Source organism: Pseudonaja textilis, chromosome Z (genome assembly GCF_049901715.1).
Source record: "Pseudonaja textilis isolate UNSWEBS1 chromosome Z, rPseTex1.2, whole genome shotgun sequence".
Classification (NCBI taxonomy): Eukaryota; Metazoa; Chordata; class Lepidosauria; order Squamata; family Elapidae; genus Pseudonaja; species Pseudonaja textilis.
In genome coordinates this window covers 7,955,664-7,968,525 of record NC_142008.1, presented here as the reverse complement: position 1 = coordinate 7,968,525, position 12,862 = coordinate 7,955,664, and the positions used below count along the sequence as shown (strand labels likewise).

Here is a 12,862-nt window from a genome sequence, read left to right as displayed (position 1 = left end):
AGCCATTAGAGACCAAAAAAATGGGACTTTTTCACCACTTCTGATATTTCCGGAAGGCCTGATTTTTGGTCTCCTGAGGCTGCAGAGGCTTCCTTCAGGAAGGCGAAAATGGCCTCAAATGAGCTGAAAATCAGCTGGAAGGTGTGCACATGCGTAGTGCAGGTAAGTTTGACTGGGGCTCATGTTCCCGCACAAATGGCTCTGCGTTCGCCATCACAGCACTAGTAGCAACGAACAGGCCCTCTAGGCAAAGATCCTGATGTATATGAAAAACATGAGAAAATACTCTGCCTTTTTCAGAGTCAGTTTGGTCTAGTGGTTAAGGCACCAGACTAGAAACTGGGAAACTGGGAGTTCCAGTCCCACCCATAGCAACTTGAGAAATCGTGGGCCAATCACCAGGAGACCGTGAATTCTACTCCTACCTTAGACATTAAAGTCAGATAAGTGGCATTGCATTTGGCTAGTTACTAGCAGATGGTGAGTTCTAGTCCTGCCTTAATCATGAAAGCGGGCTGGGTAACTCCAGACCAACTCACCTCGCAGGGTTGTTGTAGGGAAAAATAGATCAAAAAGTATATTAGGTATATTTGCTGCCTTGAGTTATTTATAAAAATTATAAAGATAAAATATGGATGGATGGATATAGATGGAATAGAAGCTTTCTAACAAAGAGGAAACAGCAGGTGAAGCTAGGGAAAATCACACCAAACATCTGTTCAATTAGCATAGAAATCCCCCAGGGTTGTGTGCCCTATCCATTACTCTTCTCTCTCTATACCAGGGGTGTCAAATTCGATTTCATTGAGGGCTGCATCAGGATTATGTTTGACCTTGGGGGCCCAGGGTGGGCGTGGCCAAGGTGGGCATGGCTAGCTCGACATCGCTCGTGTCAGGAGCGCCAGTGGTGGCTGGAGCGCTCTGCCAGCGAAAACAGGCTTTCAATCTCCATTTTCGGCTAGGACGGCCTCCTGTAACCCTCTGCTAGTGATGCCAGAGCTTGGGAGGGCCACGTGTAACCCTCCCAAGCTCCATTTTCACTGGTAGAGGGTTGTAGGAGGCTGTGGCAACCGGGAGTCCGTTTTCACTGGCAGAAGCACAGCAGGCCAGTCCTTCGCTGTTTCCAGGGGTTTTAGTACCACATTTAGGATAAAACCACCTAGCTCTTTAAAATCTGTTTGAGAAGTCAGTGTGAGGTTATATAAGAAGTGGCCAAAATCTCACCTTTAAATTTAACTTTAGAACCTTTTAGACTTTCATCCACCAAGAAATCAAGCAAACGCTGCAGGAACTGTCAAGGGAGATGAATGTATTTACAAAAAGAAAAAGGCTCACTTTTCCTCGCTTCTTTTGATGGCTCTTTGGTGGTAGAAAAACTTCTTTTCCAGCCCAGTTGGAGACCATACATGAATATCAGAGATGGTATCCAGCAGGTTTTGACCAGTTCTGGAGAACCGGTAGCGGAAATTTTGAGTAATTCAGAGAACCGGCAAATGCCATCTCTGACTGGAGATTTTACAGTATCCTTCCCCTGCCATGCCCACCAAGCCACACCCACAGAACCGGTAGTAAAAAAAAATTGAATCCCACCAGTGATGAATATATGTGCATTTGTGTGTGTGTGTGTGTGTGTGTGTGTGTTTGAGATTGAACTGATTTACATTTACTTAGTGCCCACCCAAGCCACGCTTTTTCATTCTGAGAGTCCTAATCAAGTGTTGTTATCCTGATGAGCACCAATCTTCCCTGGGTATTTGCATAACGAAGCACATTTTCCCAAGAGATAATTTTGATGTGAAGTAAGTGGGAGGGTTCGTGAAAGGAGTTTTTGTTCTCCCTTTAAACTGGCACACATCTGGACATTTTAAAAATATATTTACTTGTGGGTTTATTTGCTGCATTTCAGAACCGCACATCTCCATCTGGCTCCACTCTCAAACATGGGCTCTGCATGCTTGTGTGAGGAGCCCAAAGGAGCATGAAGCCATGGGGTTGTGGTTAGTGTCCTGAAAGCAGAGGTGGGTATTCAGCAGGTTCTGACCAGTTATGGAGAACCCGTAGTGGAAATTTTGAGTAGTTTGGAGAACCAGCCAATACCACCTCTGACTGGCCCCGCCCCCATCTCTTCTCTGCCTCCCATTGAGTCCCAGCTGATCGGCTGGGTCTCCTTTTGTTGCCCTGTACAGGAGAATGGAGCTGGAAAGCAGGTTAGTGGGGTTGGGTGGGAATGGGGATTTAGCAGTATCCTTCCCCTGCCACGTCCACCAAGCCACGACCCCAAGCCATATCACGCCCCTCCACCAAGCCACGGCCTCATCACCGGTAGTAAATTTTTTTGAATCCCACCACTGCCTGAAAGTCCCTCCTTTCCCCTTTTCAATTGATTTTTAACAGGGCTTAATTATTCTTACCTCCCCCAATAATAATAATAATAATAATAATAATAATAATAATAATAATAATAATAACAATAACAACAACAACAACAATAATTCTGAAATTTTAATTCTAACATTTTAGTTTTTACGTATTGTTTTTATATTCTGACATTTTATTATACCCCTAAACCAGAGGACACCTCCCTCAATTGCAAAGGGCACCAACTAGCCCCATGCTGTATGCTCCACATGAGCATTCAGAGCCCATGTTTTGACTTTCCCGAAGGCCAGGAGTGTGGCACCGCATCTCACCTCCAGAGGGAGAGTATTCTATATCAGTGATGGCTAACCTTTTCGTGGCCGCGTGCCGAAAGTGCAAAACAAACGCGTGCCTGTACCCATAATGCAATGTGCGCAGGACACACCCCTGCTCATGCACACGCGGCCCGCCCACATGCACTGCATGCCTCTGTGCATGTGCACATGACCCCCCGCACCCTGCCCCCTTATGCATGCGTGCACATCTCCCATGTGCACGGCATGCGTGGCAGATATCCGACAATCAGCTGGCTGGAGGGAGGCGTGTGCGCATATGCAGTGGATCTGTTCCAGGCAACGGCTTGCATACCGGCAGAAATGGCTCAGTGTGCCATAGGTTTGCCATCACGGTTCTATATTCTCACCAGAATTTTTTTATTTGATGGAGTCTGCAACGTATCTTTCCTCTTGAGCAGATGGGACTGGCCAATGTATTGGGACAAAGCTAGTTTTGTAGTGTGCTGGTCAAACAGCATTATTTGATGCTATGTTACTATTTACTGTTTACTTTAGTTGTTTACTTTAGTTGATAGCTGGCAATGGAATTTATAATTCCCGGCGGGAAGTGTGCTGGTCAGACAGTATATAGTTAATTGGGAATTGGGAGCTGTCCCCTTAAAGGAATGCCTCATGGTAAATGTAGTTAATGCCTCATGGGAAATGTAGTTCAGGTCATGTGGTCACATCTGTAATCCTGATTGGTCACTGAATTGACCTCTAGTTGGGTTGGGGGAAGCCTCTGTTCTTTCCTTGCCGGGGCCCAGCAGCGTGCTGGATCCCTTGCTGTATCAATATGGGATGAAGATAACCGTATTTTCACACTATGAAGTCGATTGTGCAAAGAATTGGACATTAGATGGATCTCGACATAACCGTGAGTTTAACTTTGAGGATGCCTTGTGACCCAATAAAGAAACTTTGTATGGAAGCCTTTGTAGAGTTTGTTTGTCTGTCTTTATATTCAGCCAGCAATTAAAAGACAGAACACGTAGGTAGCCTGGTCCATATCACGTAAGGCTTTATAGATCACAACCAACATCCTGAACTGAACCTGGAAGCAAACAGGCACCTGATGCAGCCAACATATACTAGCGATATGTCTGTTTTCACCAGGAAATTATATATACAAAAGCGACAATCACTTGCCTAGAGGGATTATAAGGTACGGGAGGTTAAAATAGGATTCTGTCCTCATCAAGAAGTTTAACGAGGGAAGTTAATTGACTATGTTATGGTGAACTCTTTGTCTTAGGCTATGTGTCAAGACCTACCTCATTCATCCTTTAAAACTAGCAAGCATAGGTCACAAGGGCATCTACCTGGGTAATGGGATTAAAAAAGCCAAGATGGTATCAAAACTCTGCTCCTTATTGACATGGAACCTGCAGGTACAGGAAGTGCTTGAGTTATGACCGTAATAGAGCCGATCTATTAGCGTCCTAAATCATTCTAATACATCTTTTTTAGCTTTCTTTAACATACACACCTCCAAATTCATTTACGCTAATTTTTTACAAACTTTAAGAACTATGCCAACATTATACACTAGAGAAAAAAAGAAAAGAAAAAAAGATAGAATGCATTTTCAAACCCAACTTTATAAGCATAGAATCATCTATTAAAGCTTCCCCCCCCCAATTACACCTGCCAGACCAATAAAAATTCATCCTAATCCCAGTTAATTTATTCATCTTAAGGCGCTTCCTTTGGCTTTTCCTCATAGAATACAAACTATCTTCTTCTTCTTTGGAATGTCTAATAGATAAATATAAGCTTTTTTTTCCTCAAGAGATTCTTAACCTTGTTAATTTCCATAAAGAAAAAAAAAAAACCAGCTTCTCTCTTGAGGAATGTAGATTAACTTGCAATTCTTCTTTCAATTGCATGGAGGGAACTTGTGATCAAACCATGGTTATAGTTGATACCTTTGGTATCCGGTTTATATTCCCATATTGCATTAAGCCCTTTGCATTGTCAAATACTTGTGCAATAACCTCAGTGGTTGTGACAATCATAAAGTGACCAATCTGATTTTACAACTGTTTTTGTGGTGGTCGTTAAGCAAAGACTGTGGTTGTTAAGCAAACCAATAGTTTACAGTGGGCATGATTTTGCCAAAAAACTGGAAGCAAAACCATATGACTGTGGGAAACTGGAAATGTGTGTTTCGGTAGTTCCATCAGAACTTCAAACAGTTGTTAACAGTTGTTACATTTGTTTGAAGTTGAGGACTTACGAACAATTACCTAGGGGTGGGCCTTTGATTGTGTGATTGCAGGCACCATCCTGATTTTTTTATCCACCAATACTTCCCCCAAATCCTGTCACTTTAGAATTTATGAAGACCAGAGGTGGTATGCAGCAGGTTTTGATCAGTTCTGAAGAACTGGTAGTGGAAATTTTGAGTAGTTTGGAGAACCGGCAAATACCACCTCTGACTGGCCCCGCCCCCATCTCTTCTCTGCCTCCCATTGAGTCCCAGATGATCGGCTGGGTCTTCTTTGGTTGCCCTGCACAGGAGAACGGAGTTGGAAAGCTGGTTAGTAGGGTGGGGAGGGAATGGGTATCCTTCCCCTGCCAAGCCCACCAAACCACACCCACCAAGCCATACCACACCCACCAAGCCATATCATGCCCACCAAGCCACACCCACCAAGCCATATCACGCCCACCAAGCCAGACCCACCAAGCCATACCACGCCTACCAAGCCACGTCCACAGAACTGGTAGTAAAAAAATTTGAATACCATCACTGATGCAGACTATATTTGGTTCAGTTATAAGCCAAGAAAGTGAAATAGTTCAAATAAAAATCCTGAAGGCCTTTAGAGAGGAGAGAAGACACACTAGCCCAAGGGACAAATCTTGTTTTTGACCCCAGGAAAGGGGTCTAAAACTTTGCACTCCAGGTTCCCTGGCTAGCATCGCCAAACTTCATGTATGTTAACTGTGTCCAAACATGCATGTATCTGAACAGATCATGCTAAGTAAAAGAACAACATTAGGAACATAACACTCTCAATCCAAAACAAGCATATTGAATTCTGATATGGGGCATCCTTGTTTTTTTGCCCTGGCTTAAAACATATCATTTACAAGCAGCAACCTCAGTTTGGTCTACAGGGACTAGAAACACAGAGATTGCGAGTTCTAGTCCTGCCTTAGCCATGAAAACCAGAGGGATGACTTTTTGAATCACCAGGAGACTGTGAGTTCTAGTCTCTCTCTCTCTCAGCCCAACCCACCTTGCAGGGTTGTTGTTGTGAGGAAAAACAAGAAGAGTCGGGGTTATAAGTCATGTTCTTCTCCTTAAGGTATTTGAAAAAAAACAATAAAGCCAGGAAATAATTAAAATAAGTATTCTTTCTAGGAGCCACCTCCATATCTGCTAAGTTTCCATCCCCATCTGGTTTTTCCTAAGAAAGCCACATCCTCACCCTTCTGAAATTTCCCTTTTCTCAACTCGGCTGGCATTGCTGACTATAACTGGGAAATTATACCATTGTTAACATTACTCACACAATGAGGAGCAAAGGGTAGTGCGTGTTTTCCATGAAAACGGCTGGCTTTAAAATTTGCAGTGGCAATTCTGCAAACAGAAGAAAAGAGAAGAAAGGAGGAGAGAAGCGTTTAAGTACAGGAAGGCTGTCATTACAACGAACAACCTTTTATTTCTTTTCTTTTTAGTACACTCGGGTACTTTTTGGTGGGAACAAAATGCCATCACAAGAGAATGGCTCTGCAAATAACACCCTAGCAGAACAGATTCTTTTGGAAAGAAAATTGGCACTGCTACACAAAAGGCCACACATCTTACGCCGAGAGGCACTTGGTCATGAATCAAACATGCAATTAGGGTGTGCTGATATGTGTTTTTTCCTTCTCTCAGCAGGTGGAGGAATGACAGCCCTATCAAACAATGTTTGCAAGGAGAAACTCAAAGTAAAATGCAAATCCTCTTCTCTAGAATGGAATAAAGTTGTTCTTTTTCCCCCTCACAAGGGATTTAAGATTAGGTTTTCTTCAAGGGCATTTTAAACTCCAGGACTTGGACTATCCTTTGCCCCTTGAAATAATATAAATTGGATGAATTAAGACGAGACGCCTTTATGGAAACATGTATCCTAAAGCAACAGCTAAATGTGCTTTTTCTTAAATGTATATTAGCACAAACATGTTGCTCCCAAGCTTATCCTTACTTTTATTTGGTTTTTAAAATGTGAATCTCCACACATTTACCAAAAGGATGGAAATTAAATTTCAAATTAGTGGCATTTGAAGGGCAGTAAACAGCCAAATGAGTTTTAGTCGTAAGCCTTTTATTTTATTTGGTCTAATTTATTGTTGTATGAGACTTGTAATAGAGTATGGATTTGTAGCTATGATTCACATGGAGATCCCTTGGGAAGGCAGAATATAGAGAATTAAGCAAAAAGGCTATTCTTGGAAATCTTTTAGGATCACAAAGAAGGAATTGTGCACTATAATTATCATATCATATTTGTGGATTTTCCTATGGTGAAGAGTTAAATTACGATTATTTGTGTTGAGTTTTATCCAATGCACCCTGTTTTTGGACAATCCTTGAAATCCTACTGGGCAATCACTTAAATATGAGCTAGCAGTATGTGGCAGCAGCCAAAAAGGTCAGTGCAATCCTAGGCTGCATTAATATGAGAAATATTAGTACTGTTTTATAAAGCCTTAGTACTGCATCCAGTTTTGGTTACCACAATATTAAAAAAATATTGATACTCTGGAAAGAGGGACAAAGATAATTAGAAGGCTGGATGCTAAAACATATGAAGAACAGTTGTAGGAATGATGTCTAGTCTAGTGAAAAGGAAGACTGGGGTGAGAAGATAGCCATGTTTCAACATCTAAGAAGCTGCCACAAAGAAGAGGAGAGCCAATCTATTCTCCAAATCACCTGAAGATAGGACAAGAAGCAAGGGATGGAAATTAATCAAGGAGAGAAGCAATTTAGAACTAAAGATATAAATTTCCTGATAATGAGAACAATTTATCAGTGGAATGGCTTGCTTCCAGAAATTGTGGGTGCTCCAACACTGGAGGTTTTTAAGAAGAGATTGGACAACAATTTGTCTGAAATGGTATAGAGTTTCCTGCCTCAGTCGGGGGTTGGACTAGAAGATCTCCATGGTCCCTTCCAACTCTGTTATTCTTAAAAAATCACAAAATTATGGATTTAATCCAAATGTGATTGAATTGATCTGAATTGAATTATGATTCAATCACAATGTTATCGGAACAGGAATGAGGGGAAGCTATGGAATAGAATTATGGTTTCGTAAAATGCCTCTGGGATGCAGGAATGGCAAAAATATCACACACCATTTTCCTGTGATTATGAGGTGCTACAAATATCTCTAAATACAGGCCATAGCTCATTGAACACCTAAAATAGGATCACGTGGGGCATCACGAAGGGTGGTGACTCTAGAATTTCAAAACTGAATTGTAAGTCCCTTTTGGAAAAGTCCTCGATAACCTCTCACAGTCATTAAGTGATTGGCCATAACTTAAGAGGTACGTCAGTAATTCCAAGAGTTTTGAATAGGAAACCGATTTCTTTGAACTCATAGCAATCTATTCTAATTTATTCCAATGTGATTTTTAGTGGGTTTAATGGGTTTGTCAGAATCTTATCTGAAAGTAGAAAAACGTGCCCAATGAAAAATAAATGGGAATAGCAGTCAGGCAATGATAGACTGGTTCTCAAGCACAAATGTTTCTTCTATTAACTGGATAGATACTTTGGGTGAATGGCTATTATAGCCAATGAGTCTTGGTGGTGGAGTTGGCCAATGAACAAAGTAAATCACAAAAGCTTGGATGTTGCACGTGTGTAGAAAAAGGGAGGATCTTGTGAGATGATGGCCATTTTCATTATTCTGACAAGAGGTTTTGGTTCTGCACACACTTCCACTTCTTAACCCAAGGCTCTTCAAACTTGGCAAGTTTAAGACTTATGGACTTCAACTCCCAGAATTTCTGAGCTAACATGACTGGGGGAGGAATTCTGGGAGTTGAAATCCACAAGACTTTTAAAGCTGTTAAGTTTGAAGGCCCCTGTCTTAACTAATGAAAAATGTCTCTACCAAGGAGACGTTTTCAGCCTAGCAAGGGAATGGGAAGATAGAAACAAGGAAGGCAAGGCAGATGGACAACAGGATGGCAAATATTTACTCTGCCCATTATGGAAACTGTACAACAACAAGGGGAGGTGTCTGCAGGAGAGCTAAAAAAAAAAACTGAAGTGGGTAGCCACAACTGTGTGTGCACAACACCCAATTATTTTCACACAGTGCCACTCAAAAAAGGGGCAGGTGAGACTTTAACAAATGGTTTGATCACCCTCAACATTTTTGAGCTCTCTGAGGACATCTGTCATGCCCTTGGAGTCTGATTCTGAGGGGGAGATTGAGCAGTTGACAGGGAGAGGGAGTGTGGCTCCAGTGGCTGTGGAAGAAACGGAGGAAGGGCACAGTCTGGCCGGGCATTCAGAGGAAGACCCAGGGCCACAGGGCATGCAGGAAGGAGCGGGAAAGGGCGCAACATGGCTTATGGGAGAGAAAAGGGCCCTGATCGCTTTCATTAGTTGCAGCTGAGAGAACAGGATATAAGAAGAGCATTTGTACACAGCATCTTGCTAGAAGCAAAGCGTGTATTACCTTTGTAGAGGCTTATCTGGGTTTGGCATCCTCCCAACTGTGTGTGCTTCATTATTTTTTGGAAGTCTGCAATTTATTATCCTGGCCTGTTGTGTTAATTATGTCAGCGTGGTTTGTGTTGGTTTTTTAATTTCTAATTTATCTGTACTTTGAGTTCGGACTGCATTTCTTCCCTTTGTAGAATGTTTTTAGAAGAGTTTGTTTTCCAGCCGAGGACATTGGGGGCCAAGTTGGAGGTGTTAAAGGGAATTTATCTACTTTTGTGACTTTGCTATTTTTGTGCCATGCCCCGGGTCATCACAAAATCCTTGGCAAATAAGAACAGCATTAAGTCTGGGAGACTGATTAACACATTGCATGGAATCAATACACACCAATGTCTTGTGAGACCCAGTTTGGTCTAGCACTTAACGCACGGGTTCCCAAACTTGGCCACTTTAAGATTAAGCTATGCTGGCTGGAGAATTCTGGGAGTTGAAGTCCACAAGTCTTAAAGTGGTCGAGTTTGGAGACCTCTGACTTAAGGCACCAGGTGATTTCTAGTCCCACCTTAAGTATGAAAGCCGGCTGGGTGACTTTGGGCCAATCACCAAGAAACTGTGAATTTTAGACCTTCCCTTGAATTATTTATAAACATAATTATGGCAGAATATAAACAAACAAGCAAATAAATGTTGGGTTGGTTGTTCTCTATTGATGCTCTTATTATTACAGCTATGGATACATTCGGCTTTTGTATTGGGGGTTGCTACCCATCTTACTGGTTTAAATTTCTATTTTGGGGATTGTTTTTTAAGTGACATTATGCTTTTAACTATTTCTTTGTTTTTAGAATGTGAGTTTTTCTAAATTAAAAGATGAGGTTATAAACCCTTAAATTCAACAATGAAAATAATCAAAGTAACTTACTGTAGTCCTGAATCTTGATATCAAGATATTCCCGCTTGGGCATCTGTCGTGCTATGACTGTCTTCTGGACTCTGGCATTTACTTCGAGATCAAAAAGTTCTGGAAGAAGGAAGAGGAAAGAGCCTCCTATCAGATGAGGAATTAACCAGTTATTACCCTGACTGAAAGCACCACTATTTCTATGAAAGGAAGGAAGGAAGGAAGGAAGGAAGGAAGGAAGGAAGGAAGGAAGGAAGGAAGGAAGGAAGGAATAGGGAGGGAGAGAGGGAGGAAAGGAAGGAATCCTCCGCTTTGGTGGCCTAGAGGTGAAGCTCTCACCTCACAATCAGGAGTTCAATCCTAGGCAGAGGCTAATATTTGGAGTAGACTCTACTGCTCGAGCAGGGGGTTGGGCTAGATGACCTCCAAGGTCCCTTCCAACTCTGTTATTCTATGATCTATGATCTAACGGGAAAAGAGAGGAAGAAACAAAGAAAGAAGAAAAGAAAGAAGGAAAGAAAAAAGGTGAAAAAAAGAAAGAGGGAGGGGAGAAAGAAAGAAATTAGGAAAGAAAGATAGAAAGAGGGAGGGAAGAAAGGAAGGAAGGGTAAGAAAAAGAAAGAAAAGAAAAGAAAAAAGGAAGGAAGGGAAGCCTGGAATTTCCATTATGGAAGATTTGAAGCTAAAGTCGGTTCTGCTATTTGGGATATTGTTTTTACTCCATCACAACAGGACAGTAGGAGGGAGGTTGATTTCTTAGGATTTAGTCATCTGTTTTGGAGAATTTGGCACAAGGGATATACTCTTCCAATGTATTACTTCAACTAGTTGCAGTAACAGGAGTCACTCCAGTGATCTTGGACATGCCTTGTCTGTGGTATTGGCCATTGCCATCATTGAGACTCTTGTCCAATTGTAGGCTCTTGGATATTAAAGAGGGCAGGTGAGAAGCTGCTATAAACAGAGAGTCCTTAACTTGCAACCATTCATTTTGTGAACATTCAAAGTTACAACAATGAAAAAAGTGATTTATGACCAGTTTTCACGCTTATGACCATTTCAGCATCCCCAGATTCATGTGATCAAACTTTGGGTGCTCGGCAGCTGGTGTGTATTTATAATGCTTGCAGCGTCCCAGGGTCCTAGGGTTGTCATTTGCAAACTTTTTAGGGAGCTTCTTGAGCCCAAAATTTCCATGACTTATCAAGAAAGCTGTTAGTTGAGTTGCACCCCATTTTACAAGCTTTTTTTAAGTGAATCACTGCAGTTTTTAAGTGAATCGTGCGTTTGTTAAGAAATCACTTTTTCTCAGTATCGTTTTCTTGTCCCCATGCTCTTGGAACAGCCTGGGACAAGCAGTTCAACACTACAAAGGCTTCCATGCAAAGTTAATTTATTGGATTTTATTAGGCATCCTCAAAGTATAACTCACAGTTATGTTGAGACTCATCTAACGTCCAATCTTTGCCTCAATAGTTGCCTCAATAGTGTGAAAATAGCTCTTCATGCTGTAGTACTATAGCAAACTCCAGCATGATGCTGGGGTCCAGGTAAGAATGTCCAAAAACTCCCCCAGCCCAACCAGAGATCAAGTCAGTGACCAATCAGGATTACAGATGTGATCACTTGACATGAACTACATCTCCCATGAGGTATCAACTACATTTCCCATGAAGCATTCCCTTAAGGAGGTAGCTCTCATTCCTAAACAAACTATAGGCTGTCCAACCAGCACAATTGTTGTAACTTTAAATGGTCACAAAACAAATAACTGTAAGTCAAGGACCACCTATACAGTAATCTTATGGGTCCTGAGAGTCATGCCTTTTCTATGGAAGCACCTATTCTCTAGATAGAATGATCTACCCCAGGCATTTAATTGGCCTGAGTCCTGCAGGCCTTTGGAAGGACAGTGAAAATCGATCTGCTTCCTTGGACATTCCTCAGCTCAGGATATCAAAGCTCCCCATCTAGAAGAGTGTAATAAATTTGAGTTCCTGGTCATTAATTACCGAGCCAAGTAACAACATCAGCATGAAAGAGTGTGGGGTTTGCTTCTAGTACATGCACCGCTAATGTTACCTATTTGGATAATGAAACATCTGCAAGCATGGACTCTACCTATTTCTTCATATTGGAGGGCATGTTTGAAAGCTAATAGAGCTTGGAGCTCTCTGATCTGGCTTGATTTTCTTGCAAATGTTTCATTACCCTAACTAGACAACATCATCAGTGCTAGTAAGGAGTGATGTTTGCTGTCTGTTTATGTTCTGGTGTCTTGCCTGTCAGTGTTGGTGAGGGTGGCCTTAGAGATTGTTTGGTTGGGCTGTTTACTGATAGCTCTTTGGCCATTTCTTGATTGAAGGAATTGCTTACTTGATTGTTGGCCTGAAGTTGACCTTGGAGTTAGTCTATGCTGAACTGAGTGCTGATTACTGGTGTGGAGGTCCTGGAGTCCTTTTGTTCTCTTTTGGGCTGAATGATTGTCTCTTTTGCATAATCTATAGATTAATCCATAATGTCTATTAGACAGAGCCGTGGTGGCTCAGTGGTTAGAATGCAGTACTGCAGGCTACTTCTGCT

The 12,862-nt window shown here is 41.9% G+C and overlaps 1 protein-coding gene across 4 annotated transcripts in view; it reads right to left on the bottom strand.

Moving 5' to 3' along the window:
• Positions 1–12,862, bottom strand: part of DPP6 (dipeptidyl peptidase like 6) — a 539,989-nt gene that overhangs the window by 9,864 nt on the left and 517,263 nt on the right. For all 4 annotated transcript variants that reach the window (XM_087917830.1, XM_087917829.1, XM_026719897.2 and 1 more), the window contains exons 18-19: positions 10,301–10,399; positions 6,216–6,285 (exon numbers count right to left, since the gene is read on the bottom strand). In XM_087917830.1, the coding sequence (XP_087773956.1) occupies positions 6,216–6,285; positions 10,301–10,399 (169 nt within the window). The remainder of the gene's footprint in view (positions 1–6,215; positions 6,286–10,300; positions 10,400–12,862) is intronic.